This window comes from Mustela putorius, unplaced genomic scaffold (genome assembly GCF_011764305.1).
Source record: "Mustela putorius furo isolate JIRA1106 unplaced genomic scaffold, ASM1176430v1.1 tig00003834_pilon_pilon_pilon, whole genome shotgun sequence".
Lineage (NCBI taxonomy): Eukaryota > Metazoa > Chordata > Mammalia > Carnivora > Mustelidae > Mustela > Mustela putorius.
The window spans coordinates 124,146,601-124,172,574 of record NW_025421987.1 but is presented as its reverse complement, the minus strand read 5'-3'; the positions used below and the strand labels follow the sequence as shown (position 1 = coordinate 124,172,574).

General features: G+C 37.1%; 1 protein-coding gene across 11 annotated transcripts in view; it reads right to left on the bottom strand.

The window, feature by feature from the left end:
• RBMS3 (RNA binding motif single stranded interacting protein 3) overlaps positions 1-25,974 on the bottom strand; it is a 711,391-nt gene that overhangs the window by 57,980 nt on the left and 627,437 nt on the right. For all 11 annotated transcript variants that reach the window (XM_013057187.2, XM_013057186.2, XM_013057191.2 and 8 more), the window contains one exon: positions 5,512-5,622. In XM_013057187.2, coding sequence (XP_012912641.1) covers positions 5,512-5,622 — 111 coding nt within the window. The remainder of the gene's footprint in view (positions 1-5,511; positions 5,623-25,974) is intronic.

The window sequence follows — 25,974 nt, the reverse complement described above, 5'->3', positions numbered from 1 at the left end:
TTCCCTTTATCTATATTTTATTTCTTGTACTTGACTAGTTTTAATTAATTGATACATTTTCCTGAAAGTATACTCATTACCAATTATGAATTTGTAATACTAGTTCCTAATCCTGAGTCCACTTAACATCTTATGTTGCTTTTTTCTTTTATCACTGTCAATCTTAATACTCATATTCATAGCTAATACTTGAGGAAAGAAAATCTCCAGGCAAAACGAATAGTTCAGGATTTTCACCTGATAGTGTCAGAATTTTATAGCATTAAAAATGGAATGCCATGACTGAAAAATGTAGAGAACCATGGTGAACAAATGGATTACAATTAGAAGATTATCTTTGTGCGTGGCTATGGTTACACCATGGGACTCCAGTGATGTCACAAATCACCAGTGGATTCGAGAGCACAAACAGAACTGCAGATAAGGAACGTGCAGAACAAAAACTTTTTATTTCTTTGAACAGATTCTGGTGACATTGTAAGCCACTGGTGACCACCAACTGAACAAATGAAAAGGAGATAAGAAACTTGTCAAACAAGATTGTCATGCAGTTTGGAGGTTCTCATAACTCAGTAAAATCCCCAGTGGTTTCTGCTAAAGCTTACAATGGAGTGATAAGAAATTATGGATAATGGTGCTTTGGTTCTATAGAGGGAATCCTATGACAAAAAAATAAATAAATAAAACCAGTAAAGTTAGAAAATTCTTCAAGGTCAGCAGAGTCCTGGGATAAAAGTTATAATGCTTGCATACAATTCATTTCTCCTAAGGCCTGCAGATTCTGCCCAGCTTAAAAATGGGCAAGGAATTCAACAATAAACATTTGAGTTTGCAAATAGTAGACAAAGATTAGTCAAACTACATGGTACCCATTTCAAAATTTGGAATTATAGGGGCTCAAATATATCTAATTTTATGACAATAAAAAAAGAGGCTTTGGCTTAATATACTTCTTGATCCCAGGGATCTCAGAAAGAAAAGTGGGACATGACCTGTGGCCTAAGTTCCCCTTTCTAGAAATGGAAAATTCTAATCTGGCTCCAACCCATATCAACCCTGATCCCTGCCTACTTTGGATTATTCACTGAATCTCTCTCTGCCCTGCCTTTGGGACCTGTTTCTGGCATTGAGGTTCCCGTGTTAATCTAGAGTTGTCACTGCTCACACCTTGTCTTGCAGAGTTTCTGTGAGCTCAGACATCTGAAAGCCTCTGAGTAGTTACAGGTAAGAAAGACACATGGTCAGATAATTTTAGATTGACTGGCCGTGGCAACATGGTAGAAAATGGATTGGAGTAAGCTAAGGGCAGTTAGGAGACTATTACAATTAATCAAATGAGGCCCAGGGTAGAGACTCTAGAAATGTGGAGAAAGGGATGTAGTTGACAAACGTCTATGGACAGAACCGGTGGATCTTGAATAGTTGCATCTGGTGGTGAGGGAAAAGCAAAGAGTCGAGATTGAGTCCTAAGTGTAGCATTGGACTGCCTGGGCAAATGGTCATGGGATTAGTTGGAGAAGAATTAAGGAGCAGAAACACAGAAGAGGAAGAGGGTCAGTGGAAAGGAAATTGGGGAAACTCATGAAGTTAGTTTGTGTTGTACTGACTTTGAGATGTTGGAAGATTTAAATGGAGTTATTTTGCAAGTTTTGGTTAAGTGATTTTTAAAAAGTCTAAGATGAGGTTAGCACTGAGGACTCAGTTTTAGGGGTCTTCAGCATAGAAGGCAAAGTTCAAAACCGTGAAAGTGGATGAGGTTGCTTAAGGAAATCATGTATGAATGAGAAGTTAAAAATGAAACCCTGGCTTAGCAGCCTATAGAAGCAAAGAAGAAGCAATGGCCAGAGACATCAGAGGAGAACCAGGAAAACCTTGGGCAGGAGTCACAAACTGAGAGCACTTAGGACAAACTGGGACTGATATTCAAATGCAGGGAGATTGCCTGTTAAAGTGCAAATATTTAGCTTGGCTTAAAAAAATGGGAAGGTGAGGCCACCTTGAGTCAGTATGACCATATAGCAATAGCTTTCTGGAGTTGAGCCGGGGCTGCCTTCCTTAGACAAGGCTGCCAAGGTACCCCTTCTCCCTATGATTGATTCATCCAACACTCAGACAGACTGTTACTATTATTGCATGAAAATATCTCTCATTTAAGATATAATCTCCAATATCATGTGTACTTATATTACATGACTATGTTTGTGACATGATAAATCTAGACAAAATTTGACATGTTTCCAGGCTGTCTTGTTTGATCTCCATTGGCTTTATTCATTAATGCGACTTAGCTGGCTTCTCTGGACTTTTGGGTTTACAATCCTGAAAAAGTTAGAAGCTAAGGAAGTAGAAACTTGAGAAAAATAATTTATGCCAAATGAGACAGAATGGGCCTAGACTTGTACTATGACCTTGATAATTTTCTATATTCCTTCTGGTGACCTGGATTGAATGGCCACATTAATGAACATAATGGCCACATTATGAAGCCACTTGAGGTAGAGAGATAAAGGCGGCTCATTTGATAAGCATCTAGCGGGTGTCACACATGGTTTTAGGTATGTTACGTATATCATTCCATTTAACACACCACCACTGGGATGTACATATTATTTTCCTCCTTGGTAAAAGAGGAAATAAAAATTCAGAGAGTTAAGTAACCTAACACACCATAGCTAGTTAGGGGCAGAACCTGGCTTTGAACTCAGGTTTAATTCTAATGCCCACTGTTCTTTCCATGATACCAAGCCACCTATTCCCAGCAATAGATAAAGCAATGGAAAAGATGCAGTAAGGTGGAGAAATTTGATTAAAAGAATCCATTTCAATTGCATAATAGCCACTACACACGCCAATCAAAAATTCAGATAAAAGGAATCTCTGATGGCATATCAAAGTGTAAGAGTGACAGTTTGAGAAAAAAGTATAGCCATATTCTGGACACCACTAAACATCAACAAAGTAATAGTTTTTCTCTCTCTGGCTTTCCAGAAACTTATGGAATTTTAACCCTTGGTAAACCATCAATTTACACAAAGCTTATGATGTGCCTAAGCATTATTCAGTATAAATGTGAAGCAGGAAAAGAATGAAAAAAAAATTAGAAGAAATTTGGTGTTAAAAATGAGCCACCTGCTTAAAACACTCTAAGAAAGGGAAGGATTATATATCATTTTTGAGTAATTTGACTATTATTAGCTGGGCAAAAAACTATGATCTCATATAAATGCATTCTTGTTGAAATGCTCAAATACTAATCATAATATATGTTACTGAATCAGCCTCTATTGTAATTCTGAAACTGTTCTATATATTTTAGCTTATTTTTCAATTCTCTAAAGGATTCAGTCATATTCTTAATTAACCTAGCTCTTGTATTTTTTTCTAGTTGGCAAATCTGAATTTCAGCAAGTCAGCTGGTTTTGTTTTTGATTCAACTAAGTAGGATTTAGAAAGTGTTTCTTTCTAGACTTTCTAGATTTTCAGATGTTTGTATTATAAGTCATCCTCTTCTTGGATTCTAGATTGCCGTTCAACACAGTAAGATTGAATTACTTCACTTGTTCAGAATTTATCATCTTTTAAGGAGAGAAAGGCTGATATGAAGGGAAATCAACAGCGTAGACACAAGAAACTTCAGTTTCTCCCAATGAACTTGGGACTTGCTTTGTTAGTAAATGAGTGAAGTGACTAAATGTTTATGTAAATTACATGGCTGTGTTTGTGATATGAGTAAATATAGCCCAAATTTGGTGATATATTTCCAGGGTTTATTAGTTGTCGTCAAGGTTGGCCCCTGACTTGTGAATGACCTGGGAATGACATATTAGCTGAAATGGATAAGCATCTGGGAAAAGAAAATCAGGCTCAGGTGTATTATGTTACTAGATCTAGATCTGCAGGTGCATACATAAAGCCACCTTTCCATACACATTCCTAAAACTATTTCCCTGATGAAAATTAACTGTACCACAGTGTAGAGTTAAATATAGTCTTAGACATGACTTGAAAGTCTAGGTCAGAGACCTAAAAAATTATTGGATCTAGCCCCTGCTTTCAGACAGGTAAGCTATCATCAACTGCTTTTTATAAGTTCAGCGACTGAGGTCTCAGGTAAGTACTGTTTATTGAAAATCTCCTTATTGAAACAATGGGACTCTTTCCATCAGGCATATGGATTTTCTTCCTATTTAGGGCAGACTTTTCTGGCCTCAGTGGACATGTCAGAAACTTCTTATACTCCAAAAAGCCCATGAGTTGTTACATTTATGTGGCAAGCAAGCCATTGCTTTAAGGTAAAATTTCTGATATAAAGCTAGTGTCCTCAGTGTACATAGATATTTAGAGACAATGTCAGAGTACCTGTGAAGAATCACAGAAGTGGCAACTATGAGACATACAGGCTTATGTTATAGAGGTGGATAGTGAAAGAGCCCCCATATAGCATCACTGCTCACTACTCAACCAGAGAGGGGAACAGACTGGAAGAGATTATTTTCCCAAAGACAGAGTGAAAGAACAGTGCTCAACCAAGATTTGAGTTTAGTACTCCCAACTCCTAGTCCAGTGCTCTTTCCATAATTAAGCTGTCTCACTCAGAAAAATGATTTTTAAAAAATGACTACATCTTTAAAAATGACAAAATCATCTGCACTAATATTTGTAAAGAGGAAAACCTGCTACCATAGTGTCATATGAAAGATTGACTTTGATTCTGATGTTTGATCTATACTGATAATGAACAAAATTGTAGTATTCCAGGTTGTATTAGACATTTGCCTCTTAACCATTTGGGGAAATTGTCTTTGAATAGATTTTTTAAAAATAAAACAAAACTGTGTTAATGATGCCAAATGGTTGATATAAATCAATGCTGTAATAAACATTTTTATGTACTTTTTTTCCCCTAAAGAAAATAATGGCTCAACAAAAGTATCCCAACCTATCAAAAAACATCAAGTACACTAGATTCCTTTTCTTTTTTTCAACATTACCTGTCTACCTATTCAAAACAAAGTTGAAAAGAACTGGATTGTGTCAGGTTCTCAATTACTTTTTATTGATTTAAACATTGAAAGTAAATAACAAGCTCTATGTATTAGTCATAGTCAAGGTTGGCCCCTGACTTATGAATGACCCAGGAATGATATATTAGGTAGAGTACGTAAGCATGTGGGAAAAGAAAACCAGGCTCAGATGTATTACGTTACAAGTTCTAGATTTGCAAGTGTGTGCATAAAGACCTTTCCATAAATGGGTATCATACCCAGTGTACTGTGTCCTTTGAACAAGAAGTGACTCAAATTTAAATGCAACACAGTGGAAACTTCAATCTGGTCAATGGGAGTAAATGTGCCCCAATACTGAATGTGTATGCACGAGGCACACCGGAACCTGGAAACTTGTTTCAGTCAACGGCATAGGGCCAGTTTTGCTAATAATACCAGTAAAAGCTGCATTGCATCTTATCGAAGAAGTCCAAGAAAACAAAGCAAAACCAACTCTTCAACTCACCGTTCCTGTTGTGCCCAATGAAAGATGATTCATCTGTTGCGTCAGGGGGCCCATCATATTTGCTGGCTGCATTGACATAGGATGGTCCATTGTCGGCGTAATCACAGCACCCTACAAGCACACACAATGTCCATCTGAAAACAGGTTCCACAAGGGAGGAAACTTTTAAAAACAATAAACACAGTCAACTACTTAACGTCAAATGTGTTTACTTTTTAATGAAAAGGATAAGTTCAACCATGTATGATTTTTTACATCCACCCATGCCATTTTGTTGTTATCTAAATAGATAGCATTAATAACTTCCTTTTCCTTTGATGTGATTTATCTATGATTTGTCTAAAATACTTATCATTTATAATTCCAATATTCAATATAGAATGTGTTCCAAGATATCATACAAATCCTCTTTCATTGTTCTAAATACAAACTTCGCTAACTGAAAAACACTAACACTTTGCAAATTATCTAGTTTTTCTCAATATTGACTAAGACTTTTTTTGGCTTATGCTTTTATCCATGATTTATATGGGTAATTATTGATTATCTCAATACAATCTACCACCAGAGTAACAATGCTGGTCCAGATGAGTTTCTTGACTGGATCTTTTGAAGGACAGATTAAAATCTAGTACAAATGATATAAAAATCAGACTTCGTATTTTCCATGTTTTTCCTCCTAATCTTTTGACCTACTTTCTTTCTATTTGTGCTTTTGAAAAAGATAGAATACTGAACTCTGTTAAACGTTGGTTAAATGTAACACTGCTAAAATATTACCAAAAAAAAGTCAAGTTTTTCGTCGGATGTTAAGAAAAGCCTACTTCTAGAATATGCTCTTTGATTTATTATAACTGTTGGGAATGCAAGAAATAACAGACATTTAAAAAATTTTCTGTTCATATACATAGTTTCACATAGCTAGTGAAGCAAAGGGCAAATGCTTCCTCCCCACCCCCCCTTACTCTACCTTAATTGACTAGCTGAGAGAATGGAACAATTTTTTCTTAATTGAAAAGCTAAGGTTGGACAGCATCTTTGAGATTATTGAAATTTCAATGCTTTATTATAAAGATGACCATACACGTAGAAGCCCATGATATCACAACTCATTTAAATACCCACTGGTAATAAAATGATGATGTATTTGAATGCTATTTTTTTTCTGTAAACACTTTTTTCACTGTTTGACTTTTCTTCCCATGTAAGTGAACATTTTAAAGAAATAAAACTAGGACAGATTTATGTAGATGGCAGGATGTCAGCACACAAACCACCCGTAAGCAAATGTTTCTCAGAACGTTTTGCTCAGGATGATCAATTCCTCCTGGTATTATCCAAATCTGACTTCCTGACTGTATCTGTTAAAAAAAGATCAGGCTTTCATTCATCCTTCCTTGTGGGCTCCTCCTCATTAATATGGAGGGAGAATAGAAATTGAGCCAAATATTTGGAAATGTTTTGTTTTCAGAGCCAACATTGTTTGCAAGGATATTTGTTGTTTGCTAGACTCAATCAGAAATATATATATGTTATTTTAAAGATCTGTAGTTTATATATATACATAAATTTTCATTTGTGTTGTTTTAATTTCTTGATGCATTCATGAATTGTCATTCATCAGCAGACTTCTTGAATCAGAGACATGATAAGATAAGCTTTTAGTAATTATAATTCAGAGACACATCACTTTCTTTTCTGGCTGCCTGAATTCCGTTAAACAAAACCACATTAACTTTTTCCTTAAGAAAAACAAACAAACCCCCTCCCCCCAAAAAAAACCCAGCTTCTGTGTTTATTTCCGGTGGTCGTTGTGCCATACCAACAGTGAACACTAAAAAACACTGGGTCCTTCTTAAAGCACTTAGGGATAAACTATAGAAAATCCTCAAAGTTAAGATGGAAGTCCTGAAGCACTTTTTTTTTTTTTAAACCAAAAAGTTGCACTTTCGCAACATTCTAATCTTTAGCAGGTGCAAGACTTCAATACTGTTTTGAGCTTGAAACTTAGACTACCTTCTTAGAATATTGCCCCTAGGGATTCCAACACCTAAACTGTCACAATCCTGGAAACCCCCCGGATTGTAATCAACCTGCTCTAGCTACATAAAGGATTGCTCGTCATAAATCAGAGATAAAGACCAAATTCTGTTTGGTAGAAAAACCTTTCTTGTTAGTGCCCTAGAGGTGATCTCATTCTCCAGTGGTGCAAGAGGTAGACTTTAGTCTTTGTTTGGAAGGCAATATGCAAATGAGAAATGTGAGCATATGACAGATGAATCAAAATCCATGCATGATAAGAATAGAAGGATTGAATGCCTGCATTTGGAATTAATTTAGGAAGGATTGTTTGGTCTTTTTACAGAATCCTTTCTCAGAAAGTGTTTGGGGACTCATTTGATTACAGATGACACAGAAGGAGCGTTGCTTCTGTGGATAAACCAGAAACTGACAATCAAAGGGAAGAGTAGGAAGAGGGTTGTCATAATTTGGAATTGCAAATAGCAGCAGTAGGCATAGAGTGGAAAACAATGAACAGAAATATTCCTTTCTGTTCAATAGGCCACTTACTGCAAATAAATGAACAATAAAATGGAAATTCTTGGGGGAGGACAGAGCCACTGTCTCTGCCTCCTCATGTTCAATGAAGAAAGAATTCCCATAAATTATTAAGAACATAAACTCCTTAATAGTTTCAAGGGATGAAAGAAATGTACAATTAGTGAGTAAATGGAAGTTGTAGAAAGGAACCCCCCAGAGAGGCACAACGTCTTGATGATACTTGATGGGGGACAACTTACAGAGTTTGAAGTGCAGGTTAACGACAACAAAGACTGGTGTTTGTCAGCCACTTTGCTCATCAAAGATTACATACAGAGTCTTCTCCATGTTGTGTAGGACGTTATTTAAAAACAAAACAAAATGAAAAACACAGAGGAAGAGAGAAAAGAAAGAAAAAAGAACAAAAAAGGAAAAGAAAAAACTGGTTCTTAAGGCAAAACTAGTGCCCCCAAGCATAACTGTGCCTAATTAAATATACTGTCACATCCATTCCTATCCAATGCATTTAAGCCATAGATTGAAGAGTGTTTTGTGACAGATGTTGCCAACACATTAAGGGTAATTTCATTTACTCCAAATGTATAGAATGTGCTGTCTAACAGAGTTCACTTGGCAAATGGCAAAGCAAGAGGAAACAGATTTTTCATTTTAGCATCTCCGGATGTCTGGGTTTGTTCAATGTTTAAGCTGCAGAGAAAAATACTGTAACATGCTATAATCCCACTGAAAAGCACAATGACCAAACAGCTGATGGGAAAGTCTGGTCTATTTTAGCCACTGCCTCTGCAAAAACAAAGCTGTTCACACTCAAGAGTTGTGGGGTGGATCTGGTCGCCCTAGTTCTGAAATAAACAATTTCAACAGTAATTTGGACAAAGTTTCCAAAGATCATTGATGCAAACATATCTGAACCGAGGCCATAAAAGCATCTATGTTGTTAACCTCCTGCCAGTATTTTAAAGAAATTTTAAGTCTTGGAGAGTTTATCAGTATTTTAATTTCCCAACAACAGGATCGCTGGCAAATTCAGGGAAAACATGTTGAAGTTCTCTACTATTAAGAGCACGCATTGTGGGCTGAAAACCTGTATGAAGGCCAGGAGTTGGACCACCATGAGAAGAACTGCCTGTATGAATATTCCTGTGAGTGTGTGTGTTTTAGACCAGTGTTTCCTTAAGTACCACCTGTCAACCAGCAGCAATAACAGACCAAGAACTGGAATTAGCATCCCTGAGCTTTGGGTCTTGAAATCTGTGTTTCCACAAATTCTGCAGGTAATTCTGGTGTCCTCTGAAGTATGAGGACACCATATAAACTGCTGTTGTATAGTCCAGTGGCACAGATACAGTGTCTTAGATACAAACACTTGGTTTTATTTTATTTATACTGTGTCTCAATTATTTGTTTTAAACAAGGTGATACAACATGATTAGAGCAATAATCACATTTTATCTTGTTTAAAAATGCAAAAAGGTCAAGCCTGCATTTTTGATCAACTGAAATGGGGTGATTATCTGAATAATTCAGGCCTAAGGCTGATGACCTGCCATGCTTCCATTTGACCAGTGTGGCTTATGCTCTATCATATTTGAGAATCTCTCATATTTGGAACCTTAGTAAGCCTTCAATTTGAAATCATAAGAATCTAAAAGGTAAGGAAATTATTTGGATAATGTAAGTGAAAGAAAAAAAAAAAAAAAAATATCACTCTCTTTGTTCCTTTTCTCATGTCTAGACACCTCAGGTGAAAATGTTTGTTGCCCCTACTATACTCTTTTCCTGCAGTGACTTACACAAAACTACAGGACTTTTTCATAGTAATCATTCAACATGACTTAAAAAAAAAAAAAAAAACACGGTTTAAGAGCATTTATCTTCATTTTCATCTGTATGTTTTCTGCTTCTCTGTTAGTTTTTAATATTTCTAGAATAAATGTCTCATTGAGTTGTGTACACCAGACTATTTTTAGCACATCTCAAGCAGGGTGCAGAGAATGATAGGAGCTCACAAGGAATCTACTTAGGGTCAATGATTTACCCATAGCAAAAATGATTTTGTAATGGAAATGACATAAAGATGTTTTGTTTAACTGGGAAAAGTGCTACTCAAACACAGTGTCCTGCAATGTTAGTGTGCAACATTCCTGTAGTATATGTAGAGATGTCTAGTTTTTTTCATTCGTTGATGTTGGCATGTTTTTTATTGTTGTTTCTCTTTCTTTCTTTCTTTTTTTTTGAAGGCAGCTGCTTTGCATGATTTAAGAAAGGCTGCCATGGGGACTGAACAAAAGAGAACTAAAGAGGCCTTCAACCTTCAATACACTCATTAATCCTCAACTGTTTTGATAAATTTTCAACCAACTTAGAGGAGGCAGTCTGGCTTTTGAAACAACTATGCTTGAAACCCAGAAAGCTATGACAGAGCTGGTAGATAAGACTTCAACTGTGAAAGCATTTGCAGATAACCTCTGACAAACATTGGAGGGAGGGAAGGAGGATGAATAACCATGGTTAAGCAAGAAAACAACTGCCCCAGGGCCCCATTTTAGCACTGAATCCCTTCCTTTTCATAATAATTCTCTTTCAAGATTTTCCATCCATGAGGGCAAGGGTCATGTTGACATACCATTTATAAACTCTATAAATAGGAATTGCATATAGAAAGTACTCAAAACAGTTCTTGTGAATTAATTTTAGATATCAGCACCACTAATTAATTATTCAGTTGAATTAAAAATGACTAACATTTAAAAAAAGATTTTAAATGGCTAACATTTACTATGATTTTTTAAATTTAGATTGTTAATACTAAAGGGCCTACAGCCTGTCGGCTGGTTCATCGCTATCTTCATGCTCTCTACAGTATAAGGCATATAATACATGCTTCATAAATATTGGTTAGAAGAATGAAAAAAGAGCAAAACTCTAAATCAAAAGGTACTTAGAAACCTATCTTGAGATTTCTAGTCAAAATGGAGCAATCCGAAGATTCTGAGAAAACTTGTTCTCACAAGGGGTGGCTCAGTTGTGTTTTTTAAATTTTTTTTCCCCTTGTGGAAATGATATTTTTAAAAAATTTAAATTCAATTAATTAACATATAGTGTATTATTAGTTTCAAAGGTAGAGTTCAGTGATTCGTCAGTCTTATACAACACTCAGTGCTCATTACATCACATGCCCTCTTTAATGTCTATCACCCAGTTATTCCAACCCCCCACCTCTCTTCCCTCCAGCAACTGTCAACTTATTTTCTATGATTAAGAGTCTCTTATGGTTTTTCTCCTTCTCTGACTTGTTTTATTTTTACTTCCTGTCCCCTATGATCCTCTGTTTTGTTTCTTAAAATCCACATATAAGTGAAATTACAAAGAACTGTCTTTCTTTGATTGACTTATTTACTTAGCATAATACCTTCATCCATATCGTTGCAAATGGCAATATTTCATTTTTTTGTAGCTGCATAATATTCATATATATTTATATATATATATATCACATCTTCTTTATCCATTCATCTGTTGATGGACATCTGGGCTCTTTCCATAGTTTGGCTAATGTGGACATTGCTGCTATAAACATTGGGATGCAGGTGGGGTGGCTCATTTTTGTTTTTGTTTTTTTTAAGATTTTATTTATTTATTTGACAGAAATCACAAGTAGGCAGACAGGCAAGCAGAGAGAGAGAGAGGGAAGCAGGATCCCTGCTGAGCAGAGAGTACGATGTGGGGCTTGATCCCAGACCTGAGCCGAAGGCAGAAGTTTTAACCCACTGAGCCAACCAGGTGCCCCATATAATGTATTATGGGGTGGCTCAGTTTCAAAATCATGTTTTGCCTCACAGATATGTGCATGTGTTAATGTCATCGACCACCATATCTTTAAAGATGAGATCTGAAATTCACCTGAAGTAGTTTTTACTAATGCCACCATAGCATATTTATGGTACTTATTAAAATAAAAAGTATTTGCATATGGGAATATGTCAGTGGTTCTCAACCAAGGGCAACTTTGAATTGTCTGGAAGGGACATTTGGCAATGTCCAGAGATAGTTTTGGCTGTCACCTTGGGGAAGGGGTGCTACTGATACTTAGTGGGTAAAGAGGTCATTGACCTTACAGAACCTCCTACAACACACAGGACAGCTCCCCACATCAAAGAATTATTCAGACAAAAACATCATTAGTGTTGATGTTCAGAAACCCTGGTATGTATGTGTGTCTATAAATAAATGCCATTTATACAAAATGAGAAGTTTTAAAACTATAATAATTAGAAAATGACAGAATGTTCATCCATACTTTGCTTTCTATACGTAACAGCAAATTTTAGATTTTATGCTGAGACTTTTTTCATGATATAAACCTATTTCCTTAAGTCAATCAGAAAAAGACAATTATCATATGATCTCCCTGAAAGAGGAAGTTGAGAGGCAACATGGGGGGTTTAGGGGGTAGGAAAGGAATAAACGAAACAAGATAGGATCAGGAGGGAGACAAACCATAAGAGACTCTTAATCTCATCAAACAAACTGAGGGTTGTTGGGGTTTGGGAGGTAGGGAGAGGGTGGAGGGGTTATGGACATTGGGGAAGGTATGTGCTATGATGAGTGCTGTGAAGTGTGTAAACCTGGCGATTCACAGACCTGTACCCCTGGGGCTAATAATACATTATATGTTAATAAAGAATTTTAAAAAATAAAATAAACCTATTTCTTAGAGATCAGATATCTAAGTCAATTGCCTGAATCTTATAAATTACCAATAGAAGGAGGCAAGACTATTACCTGACTTTCAATGGCTGCATGATTATTTTTGAGTTCATATTTATGTTGTTATTTACTTTGGAAATATGGCTAACAAGAGCTGAATTTCTCTTCCCTACATTAGACAGATTCAGTTCAACTGGCATATTATTTGGACTGCTATGGACTGAGGGTATGATATTTGGAAGTAGGGTATTTGACATTGGTCTATGGTCAATTTAAAAGAGTTGTGTACACAGTTTTCCTAATGGGAGAATGTCTGTTAGTTGTAAAAATAGAGGGTATTTTTTTTCCTGGTACTCTTAAATATTCTTAATTTTGTTGCTTTTTGATTCAGTTACCCTTAATTGGACGTGCTTTTTTTTTTTTAAAATATGTAGTATTAAAAGACACCAAAAACCAAATTAGTTTTAACAATTGAGTCTCCTTAAAAGAATCCTAATTATATACCATGCCTATTCAACTGTGAATAGTGGTTTCAATTATTGGTTAAGTACCTATTTATACAATAGTGTCATTCAGAATGAATATATAAATATGTCACACTGAAGTATTTCTAACCAAAGCAGGTATATAGATAATTAGAATTCTCAACAACGCTTTATTGAATCTTTTAGAGTTTTGTGCTTAAAACTAAAGAATTTGCTCAGTAGTGACTTTTGATGTTTTCAACAAGCTTCTTTGGAATTCTAATAGAGCAAGATGGCTTTTAAATATGCTACATTATTGAGAGAAAGTTGAAAATTTGAAGACTTTGGGCTCCCATGTCAAATGGTTTTGTTAGCTGAATGTGAAATAGAACAACTAGTTCTTTAATTATTGAAGATTTACACCTGGTTAAAATTATAAAAGGAATTTCATAATGCAGATGGGTTATCAAATTCTTTTTCTTTCAGATGCCTTCTTAAAGAGAGCACAGTAGAGATGCTTGGGTGGCTCAGTTGGTTAAGCAGCTGCCTTGGGCTCAGGTCATGATCCCAGCGAGTCCCACTCGATCCCAGGACGCTGGGATCATGACCCGCATTGGGCTCCTTGCTCAGCAGAGAGCCTGCTTCTCCCTCTGCCTCTGCCTGCCACTCTGCCTGCCTGTGCTTGCTCTCTCTCTCTCTGACAAATAAATAAACAAAATCTTTAAAAAAAAAATTAAAAATTAATTAATTAATTAATTTAAAAAAAAGAGAGAGAGAGCACAGTTGCTGAGCCAGTGGAAACATTGAGTGCATCGAAGGATCCCAGGGCTTCTTCAGTGAGATTCTTATGGTTTCAGCAGCAAAGTTGAATTGACATTCATCAACCTTCCATTCCAGTCACGCAAATAATAGGGGGCTCTCAGCTACGGGGCGTCTACCACACACAAACATGTGTGCCACACAATTCCGTCTGATGTGGAATAGATGATATGACAGAATCACACTATCTGTGAGGAAAAACAAATGGCACAACCTAAGTCTTTTGTCTTCACTATACAGGGCCTTCTGGGGAATATGCCTTCCAAAATCAGTTTAAAGGGATTTGAGAAGGGGAACCTGGGTGACACAGTTGGTTAAGTGGCTGACTCTTGGTTTCAGCCTAGGGGGTGATTTCAGGATTGTGAGATCGAGTCCCACGTTGGGCTCTGTGCTCAGTAGAGTATGCTTAAAACTCTCTCTCTCTGCCCCTACTGCATATTCTCTCTGTCTCTCTCAAAATAGATAAATAAATAAATAAGAGATTTGATAAACAAACAAAAAAATTAAAGAACACGAAGCTATCATATTTACCAGTGAATGAGTTAATCATAATGTATATCACCATCATTATTACTTTTTAAGATATAAGAAACCCCCAGTATCTACTCACCCAATAAATTACATAACAGAAAATTGTATTAGAGATACAGAGAACAATTCTTAACCTTCTTCCTATTTTAACAATGATAACCAAAAATACATGCATATCCCTTTAAAGATGAAAGGAAGTAATTTTCCTTATTTTTTGTTCCACAGGGTCTATAGGGGAAATCATGTTAAACTACCTTTTCTACCAAAGTACAGCCTAATCACATTTTCATACCTGAGTTAGCATCTTGAAAAATATTATTTCATGTTAGAAATGTCACATGTTTAAGACATTGGTATCTTTAAGGCAATAGCTGTTGTAAGCTAATGGGTAAGAGGCGTGAAAGGGTAAATAGACAATTCAATGATGAAACCAAAATATTTTCCATTCCTCCTTGTGAAGGAGATAATGTGGAAACAGACCAGTGGGCACATTCTCATGAGTGACCCTTCTGTACAGCCATCAGCAATGAATAGTAGGGTCATGCATGATAATGTGCCTGCTGCTCTGTTTCCACATTATCTCAGCCCAAAAGAAGGCTTATATAGGTAGGTCCGAGATGACATTTTAGTCATATTATGCACTCTCTTTAAAGATCCCAGGGCTTCCAGTTTCCATTTCCTGTGTAATTCGCCAAGACGCTCCACATGAAACCTCTCCTCCTACCACACTGAACTACTCATCCTTGGTGTTTCTGCCAGGAGTTCTGGGTACTGACAGCAGGTTAGTAGGTGTACTCTAAGGTTTTTGTCAAGTGCTACATTCTATAGAACATCTCCTACGTCTGACCCAGGTTGTGGGTCATTCGTTCCTCTCTTCTCTCAATATTTGGCACATGCCTTGATCATGATCATACTTCTCCTCTGGATTCTTTTCATTGTGCTATTTATGATACTTTATTAATTTTCCAATGTGCCAAAGTCTAGCACAGCGTATATCATGAAACAGGCTGTAATGGTACCAAATGACCAAAAGAATGAATGGTGCTTGCTTATCAGCCAGGGCTCCCATGACTTTGAAGGGATGCAAATACATTAACAGCTACTCTGTGCTCAGACTGGGTTAGAGGATTTAGTCAAAATAATGGAAGTATTCTCCTGACCGGACAGGGGGATGGTCTTAAAAATCCATCCACCCAATTACTCGCTTTCCTTCAAAGTGTCCCTGTCTGATCATTGCCAGCTAGATGTTCCTGTCTTTGAGTATGAGAATTCCCAGGTTCTAAGAACCACACACTACCCAGGGAATTTTAATGTTGGAGTTCACTACATGATTTCCATCCTATGGAATAATTTTAGGTACCTGATTCAATGTTGCAAAGTTCCTTTTATGTATTACAGCCAATGCACAGAGTCACAAATGCAGGGTAAACTTTTTCATTAGGGCTTTCCTGTGCCACAAACTGTTTTAATAGCCATATGTCTGCCCAAGATCTTGTCAGACCTTGTCACGTGATAAGAGAAAAAATGCTTTATTCACTTGTACACCAATCACTTTGTATACCTCTAAGTAGGTTTTCAACATGCAGAGAGTTTAAAGTGCACTTCAGAAGCAGTATACCAGGCCAGTGTTCTTCCAAACGATAAAGCAAATAGGGTTCCCAGCAGATGTCTGAATATTTATGGGCAGGATCTTTAGTCTGGTAAAATGTTTATCTTGCTTTAACTAGCACTCAGGACTGTGAGCTGTCATAAAGCTTCTCATTAAAATCTTCCCTTACTGACAAATAGGCTAAAACACACCCCCACCCCTCAAAAAAAGCTGATTACAAATAATTTTCAAGGTCTCGTAGGATTCTATTGGTAAGTGGGCCCGGGAAATCATTTCTCAAACCACAGGAGTGATCAAGAGGAAAAGCTGTCTGTTATCCTACTTATGGCCATTGTTTACAGTGCAAATTGTCTAAAAATGTCACAAGGTACCTTGATTCTGGCCGTTACTAGGAGAATAGCTATTCCTTGTCCTGCAATTTGCTACAAAATATACTTTATTTTGTGGTCCCTCAGAGGACATTTCTGTGCCATTTGTTTTCTCCTTTAAGACATTTTCAGAAATTTGCCTGGTTAGAACTGGCATCAGAACCAGACCTAAGGATATGGGTATAAAGTCACAACCCTGTTAAGAAAGTAATTGACTCCCTTTAAAGTACACTTGCTATTACTACTATCGTCACTGGTGTGTCTCACACCCAGTATATCTCCTAGGTTTTGTAACATAGTGCTGAGATAATATATGTCCTCCTGGAATGGCCATATCCTAAGGTGAAAATTCTCGTATTAGCATCCAACCGAGATATAGTCTAAGGCCTGCAGGATGTTAGCGAATATACATAAAGTTGTCCAGTAGATGAGGTGAAAGACAGCTTTGTTTGTATTCTTCAGCGTCCTATTTCTTCTAGAATCGGTGCCAGAAGCATAGTCACATCTTTCATTCCGCTTAGATTTCATGGCCCCTTCTCCTAAACAGTCATACCATATTAGTAATTTTGGACTTTTCTGCTGGATGACTTCGGCTAATTAAGAGCACCTGCAAAATACTGGTCTTAAAACTTCTAGTACCTTTTTCCTCAAAGTGTAATCTGAGGCCAGACAGAATAATCTGAGACTTTGATGCAGACTCTCAGGTCTGGCCTCAGCCCCACTGAATCCACGTCAGCTTTTCACTGAGATCCCCAGGTGAGTCACAGTCGTGGGCAAGTATGAGAAGCTCTGCTCTGTTTTTTTTATTTCTGTCATGCCCATTAGAGTAAATTGTCTACTGCAATTCTTCTGAGGAGACTCTTGGTTTGTTTCTTAATCATTTCATTAAATCCTTTTTTCAGTTTCTCCTTGAAGGTCAAGTAGCTTCAAATAATCTTAGCAACATTAATATGTCTCCTTGTTCTAACCACAAACAGCCGGTAATATTTAGTTCAGTTTTTCAATAGTCTCCATAGGGCTTCTCTTTTTATCCATAAAAACTCTTGTATAAAAAAAAAAAACTTCATTTCCTATGACATATTTTCATGGCAACCCTCAAATTGAAATCTCCATTCTTTCCAAATAATATCTCTGCTTAACCAATGAGTTTGGAATGGCTATTATAGTCAATTGTTAAAAGAGGCTACATGCCTTATGTAGTCAACATCTAAATATTTTAGTTAATTCAGTATATATATCATAAATTTAAAGTGTCAATCAGGAGTTAGAAGTAAAATTCCAAAATATTGTTACTTGCCAGGCGCTGATGGAATTGACAAAAAAAAAAAAAAAAAAATGCGGGTTAGTTTTAAATCAAAGTTTCTCAAACTAGTTAAAAATTCAAGTCTTTAAGCACTCTTTGTTGCCTTGCACTTTTCTTAAATTCCTGAACCTGATTTCCAACAGCTCACTGAATCTAGAATCTCAGACATCTCAAAACAACCATGTCCCCTTCTGAATATTTTCTCTTTTTGTAGAAATCTTCTTTCTCCTATTTGGAGTCTTGAAATAATAGAGAAAATTCCAGGTCCTCCTTTTCTTTGCATCTCTCACCATGCATAACAAACCAGTAGTCAAGTCTTGTCTCTGCTACATCATAAATGTCTCCAAGTTCTCTGTTCCTTCCTTTCAAGCTCTCACTGACTGGGTTGAAAGCTTCAACCATGTCTCATTAAGATTAATCCAATGACTTCCCCGCTGTACCTCCCTCACTCATGGCATGTTGTAGACTTTTTTTTTTTTTTAAGATTTTATTTATCCATCTGATAGAGAAATAGAGAGAGAGCATAAGTAGGCAGAGAAGCAGACAGAGGGAGAGGGAGAAGCAGGTTCTCTGCTGAGCAGGAAGCCTGATGCGGTACTTGATCCCAGAACCCTGGGATCATGACGTGAGCCTAAGTCAGCTGCTTAAATGACTGAGCGACCCAGGCGCCCCTGTAGACATTTATTTTTTAACACTCTCTGCACATGTTCTTAGCTCCCCACAAAGTGAATCCTGCTATTTCAACCTAGAATTTGGGAAAACAAAAACAAAAAAACACACTTTATTTCTCAGACTCCCTTCCTGTGATATAGACAGATGTGACTTTTGCTCATGAGAAGCATCTTTGAAGGATTTCGATTTGTAAGACAGTCTGGAATGCGACAGGAACAGAGGGCATATGGCACCCGAGTAGCAAGACTCCATGGTTCATAGGAATGTTGGCCGTTTCTTCACTACAGCAGAGCAGTGTGTTCTGGGGGTTAACAGAGGTTGCAGCACCCCCTTTGGTCGTAGAACAAGAGATCTAGATGTTTATTGTCTGCCAATATTCAGCATGTATTTGCTATCAGATTAATCTATTGTCGATTTCTCTTTCGACAGCAATTTCAGGAGATGAAAATGTATGGTAATTTCACTGTTTTAAATTTATTTTTACAGCCGGATGGGGTGAGAAACTAATATCATTCTATTGAAAATAGTACACTAAGATGATTTTTATTATTTTCTTCTGCTCCTTGAAGGGAGACAAAGAGGACTTTACGTCTACTAAGTGGTATTCAAATTTTGAGGTGTTTGTCATCCTGTGGCCTTAATGATACACCATCTTTACGTCTGCTTTCAAAACTTCTGTAAAAAAGAATGTGGGGCTGCAAATGCATTGCAGTAAACTTGGCGCAAAAGGTTTTTCCTGAACTTTCAGTGACCAGCTGAAATTATCCTATTGTATTCAAAGTTATTCAAGAGAAAAATATTCAGAACCAGTTTCTTCTCTTAGTTTGTCCTCCCTCTTTTCTCCCTAGCCCCCCCTTCCCTTTCTCACTGACTATATGTGCATTAGGTGGAGAAATGAATGTTCAGCAAAATCAGCCGATTTGACTAGCATCAGAGGTTTTCAACTATACTTTTTGTTCTATTTCACGCAAGAACAAGCTTGAAGCCATCTGCCTGCCAACAACGATGTCCTTCATTCCCATTGTGGAGACAGCACCCCCACTTCATCATTCAAAGGCAATCTTCAAAGGGACATTGTTTTTGCTTATTCCCGTTGTGACAGATGTTTTACATCATCTACCTCCACATGCGAGCTCATCTGTAAAGGACTGCCCACTCTCTGCAGCCAGCTGTGGAAATAGCTCCAGTGTCATCTGTGGCAACACTCATTCCATTCTCCTGACCTCACCGGAGACCACATCCAAGAGCAGGGAAAACAAACAACCCTGATAACTTCCTTGCAAACATTTCCAGGGCAAATCGTTTCAGACAAGCGTTCTTTAGGAAGTATGTAACAAAAGAGAGGCAAGCTTATTTGAAACACTCAAATGTCACCAAGCTGGCCAATTGGGGTAATCCCAGGATTAAGGAATCATGAAGCAATAGCATCTGTGGGCATGATTCAGCTGAAAACATCTGGTTAGCTCAGAACCACTTCAATTAGCTGGAGTACGTGTTTGTCAATCACTTCGCTTCTTTGGATTGTATGAAGTTCCCACGAGGAAATGTTTACATCGCCAACTCAACCAACTTCTTTGAAAGGTTGTGAAGAGACTCTAACACATTTCTTAAATGCAGAGACAATTAACTTGAACTGCTCTGTGGCGAAATTATACCCTGATATTAGAACATATTTTAGGAACAGAAACCAAGAAGTCTATCTTAGTTTGCTTGAAACTAAAGAAGTGAAACTTTAGTACGAAGAATTACAACACTCTGATATTGAGGAGGTGTCTGCCATGGGAGAGCCTTTGTAACTTCCTAAGAGATGTTTGGTGTGTTTCCAGTTTAAGATAAAGAATATGCATCAACTCATCCATGCACTAGTACGTACTAAGCACCTATTGCGTTTTGCCCTGAAAGATCTTTGAGTTCAATAGCTGAATAACTTGAATGAGATATATTTTATAAAAATTGGGTTTCAAAAACAGAATGTGGACAAAGTGATCAAAGGCGTTAAAATTTTCCACAGCAGTAAACATCGTTGGTGATGCCATGCCAATTTCTGGTTTCATTTAGTATAAAATGTTGCCCGGCAGACCTCTAACACTCAACTCCCGGAGTCCTAGGTGGGGCCCCTGACTTGTAATAAGTGAAGGCATTACCTAGATTGAACAAGCCTGGATGTTTCGCTGCTGCAGGAAGGCAGTGGGGCCCCAGGGCAAGGCCCGAGATCAAACAGTAGGTTGAAGAACAGAATGTAAGAAGGAAATAGTTCTGAAACATAAGGGAGAACTGAAGATTAGACACACATTAGATCGTGTCTAAAAATGATTCTGTTGTTACCTCAGTTATCAGGATCAAAAATCCCTTTACAGGCCCAGAGTCCTTAAATCTCAAGGAATGGATGGCTCATGTCTGAAGAAGGGCTGGTGGTAATTACAGATGTGTTCATCTCCATTGCCAATCCCAGCTAGTTATGGAGAGAGCTTCTACTATCCTTAACTTTCATTAAGGCCAGTTGTCAACACGCCTGTTAACTGACTGGCGGCATTCCGTATCATCCTCCCAAGAGTTTTGCCTACATCCCAGAAACAACCATTCCATTGATAGACTTTAATATTTGCATGGCAATAGGATAGCAAACATCTAAACCACGCATTTTCAGTGGCTACCTATTCACGATAGTGGATATTTTGTTAGAATTTTTAAAAAAGAGAGAGAAAAATCAAATTATAATTCCATGGTATCCTCATAATACTAAATAATACTAAAAAGTATTAATATCCAGTGTTCTTGGTATAAGGATTTTATTTATTTTTATTTCTTAAAAGTTTATTTATTTAAGTGATCTCTACATTCAACATGGACCTCCAACTCTCAAGCCTGAGATCAAGAGTCACATACTCTGCCAACTGAACCAGCCAGGCACCCCAGGCCTGACTTTTAAAAAACTGATTTGACACAGTGCACCAAGTTCATACTTCCTTAAAAACAATGAAATTTCACTGGTGTGTAATAATTTCTGTGATTTTTAAAGTCACTTATTTTATAGACATTCATTGAGAGACATTATGAATAAGGAAATCAATTATAAAAGTTAAAAAAAGAATTGGGGCACCCAATTCAATTGGGCTGCTCAGCTGGTTAAGCATCTAACTCTTGATTTCGGATCAGGTCATGATCTCAGGGTCCTGGGATTGAGCCCTGCATGGAGCTCTGTGCTCAGCATGAGTCTTCTTGCCCCTCTCCCTCTCCCTCTGCCTGCTTGCACTCTCTCTTTCTCACTCAAATAAATAAAATCTTAAAAAAAATAAAACCTGTATTCCAAGAATGCCATGTAAGAAATCATGACTTCACCCCATACTACTTGGTATGACTACTCTATAAACTCAGATGGATAAAATGATCTGCTAAAATATTTTTGGGATGGGGAGCCTGGGTGGCTCAGTTAGTTAAGTGTCTACCTTTAGCTCAGGTATGATCCCAGAGTTCTGGGATCAAACCCCGCACTGGGCTCTGTGCTCAGTGGGGATCCTTCTTCTCTCTCTGCCTGCTGCTCTCCTTGCTTGTGCTCGCTCTTCTCTCCCTCTCTCAAATTAATAAATCTCTTAAAATTTGGGGGGGATAAAAGTAGTATGCAAGAAGGTAGTGTGCAAGGATTTCTGAAGAGAATTCCAGAAAGGATAAAGAACTATTTCTTATTTACCATGTTTTTTTTTTTTTTAAACAACAACAAAACACAGCAATGAATTTGGCATTCTTTTAATCCCTAAATTGTGAAGAACAGTAATCATATGTGTCAACTTCCTCACAACACAAAATTTTCAAAAGCCCACATATAAGTGAATTTCCTCAGATAGGGGACTAAGAAATAAAGTCCCTTTCAAATGCCAAAATTTATTAGCAAAGGTGAATGACAGTCCAAAAAAATTTTTTTTATCTCCTTTATGTTGCTTCCTAATATTGCCATGCATGACCTAATTCATGAATCAGACTTCCAGAGGTGGTGGGCATTTTTCACACAGGTATGTTAAAAAAAAAAAAAATTGAGAGTTCAATAATGGAACACCTAGGCTTTCTGAGGAATTCTGGGAATAATGCTCTAAAATCCTAACAAGTCAGGCGCCTGGGTGGCTCAGCGGGTTAAAGCCTCTGTCTTCGGCTCAGGTCATGATCCCAGGGTCCTGGGAGTGAGTCCCACATCGGGCTCTCTGCTCAGCAGGGAGCCTGCTTCCCCCCCTCTCTCTCTGCCTGCCTCTCCGCCTACATGTGATCTCTCTCTCTGTCAAATAAAAAAATAAAATCTTAAAAAAAAAAAATCCTAACAAATCAACCAAATTTGTCCATGATTTTATCCTTACACTCTGAAAGTGGGGACAAGCAGGGAGATCATTGAGTGGAAAATGTGAAAACAAAATTTGTAAATGTGGCAGCAGAATTTTGATGATCTACAGAGCTTAAAGGCAGGTGCAGCTTTCTCAAGCAATGACTTTAGCATTATGCAGTCAGAGGCCCTATTTCAGAGAGATGGAGCCCTCGGCTACCTAGAATTCCTGGCACCTGAGTCTATTCTAGGACAGATTCCCTATGCCTGCTTCATGGATGCATCCAAACGATTAAAATAAAATTGCATCAAAAGTTTATTTCGATTATAACTCCTAAGAGACAGGGAATTACAATACTGATGTAAAGGGACATTTGAAAAATGGTAACCGGGATGAGCACCTGTGGCAATTATTAATTCCACAAGCTGCTTTAAGCAGATGTTACCTTCACCTCTGCAGGAAGTAGCTGCAGTGGTTTGCAGGAAGGAATTCACAGATTCTGCAGTACTGACAGCCGTATTTGCCCTGTCTGAAAGTTTCATTCCTCCTTTTTCTTCTCTGCCAAATTTTATCTTCCTCTGATTGTTTATTTCACCTATCCCTGATTTCTTAGAAGGGAGGCTGCTATCCCCCATGCAAACCCAATACTAATTGTATTGCTCCTATGAGGAGCAGACTAGTACCATCTCTGTCTTTCATTTCTAGTGAATAAGAAAGTTGATGAGACCCATCGAATTTGTTTGCAAAATGTCAAAATATCTGTGTTTGGCAAGTTATTTTTAATGTTATTCCATTCATGTAGGATTTTAAGCAAAGCTTCCTAGGTAATTTAAAAATTTAATTTAAAAAACAAAACAAAACAAAACAAAACATAAGGGGTACCCTGGATGTCTCTGTCAGTTATGCATTTGCCTTGGGCTCAGGTCATGATCCGGGGTCCTAGGATCAAGTCCCCCATCAGTTCCCTGCTCAGCAGGGAGTCTGCTTCTCCCTCTGCCCCTCCCCTTGCTTGCGCTTGCTCTTTCTAATAAATAAAAACAATATCTTTTATAAAACCTTAAAAAAACAAGTAGGAAATAGTCCCCCTTTGTTAATAATTATTTTTTCTTTATTTTTTTTAAACATGTGAGCCTATATGAAAGAGGAAATAAGGGATTATCTTTTGGGGTTTTATTTTTTAATGACTATTACTATTTTTACTAATTAGATACTACCTAATATAAGTAAATGACAAAACATTACTTTAGGAGAAACTACTCAATTTAGGTTCAATACAGAACTCCTTGATCTTTTTGAATTAATATGTGGTATTTTGAATAAAGGAAAAGTCTGGACTTCAAAAAAAAAATTAAATCAAAATTATTATACACTGCTCAAATTATTTGCATGCCCCAAGAATAAACAATCTTTTGTGTGGAAAAATTATAAAGGATTTTAGCATATAGTTTCAGACCATGCACTAGTTACTAGAGGCTTAAAGAAAATACAATGACACATTTTTTTTATTATGCTTTCAGAGAATATTCTCATACTTATTCATAATGAGCATTTTCTAAGCTACCTGTTTTGAAAGCAAAGAGTCATTAAGTTGATAACCTAAAATATCTCTACAGTGTTTATAATATTAATATGGGCCAGTTCTAATGATTATACAGATTAAAAAGAAGGTATATTTACCTCAGACATATACCTCACCCAGCATTATATAATTTTGAGCCAAAAGGAATTAAATTATGATACTATTTGGATGAATGTGCCTGTCAAAAATCAAAGCTTTTAACTAAATCATATAAACTTCTTTCCACTTCAAATATAATGATAGATTGGTAAAAGATTAAAAATATCTTACTCCTTAAAATAATCAAATCAGGGATACCTGGGTGGCTGAGTGGGTTAAACCTCTGCTTTTGGCTCAAGTCATGATCTTGGGGTCCTGGGATCAATCCCCGCATCAGGCTCTCTGCTCAGCAGGAAGCCTGCTTCCCCCCTCTCTATGTCTGTCTCTCTGACTACTTGTGATCTCTCTCTCCCTCTGTCAAATAATTAAATAAAATTTAAAAATAAATAAATAAATAAATAAATAAGAAATAATCTGATCAGCATTAATGACCATAAATAACTTACTAATATTTGTATTCTATGTATACAAGGACACATCATAATTTTTTTTATTAATCTGTCAACTTGATTTTCTCTGGGTTAAATTACGTAACCCAAAATATAAAAATTTAATGAAGAATCAAGCCAGATATAATGAAATGGAATTGGTGTTAACTGGATTAAAACATACCTGTCCCAGCTCTGCCACCAACTTGTGTGATAGTGGAAAAGTCAATTAACCTCTCTGAGCTACGCTGCCCTCATCCATAAAAACATTACTCTGTAATATTCAGGTTTATCTTTTGTGAGAGCATATGTGGCATTATAGAGAGTCTCATAAAAAGATAGAGCAAATGGAGACTTTTAGGTAACCTGAACAAGCTCATTATTCCAGAGATAGAAAACTGCAACTTCAAGGACCAATGCACCTGCTTACTGATGTCCGGAATTCTCTAGAAAGTTAACAAACTTTTCATTACATAGTAATAGAAAAAAAATGCACATCCTCAAGCCCATTGACAACCTTATCCACACTAAGATACTAATGACCAGATAGACTTCTTCAGAAGAGGTTTTGAAAGAAACACACAATTCACAATTAGTTCAGTTACACTAGAATGTTCTTTTCTATTTCTCATAGTCCTTCTCCGGGCTCCTACCAAACACACACACACACACACACACACACACACACACACACACACACACCCTCATTCTAAGTCAGAGTCCCTTGATATATGCAACTAGATTCCTGTGAAACTTTCCTTAACAGAATTTATGACCAGTTTATTTTCATTTTTCTTAATATACCGAGTTGGTTTATCTCTTTGTTCCCCGATATATTATACGTTCCTTGGGGTCAGGGACTACACCTATTTACTCTGCCCTGTATGCCTGAACCTGAAAACAGAGCATACAGTGTCTGCCACATAGTGAGTTCTCTATAAATATTGTTTAAATAAAAGAACAAAAGAAAGAAAGAATGAGCTTTTGGAGTATCTAAGTATCCTGAAGAAAG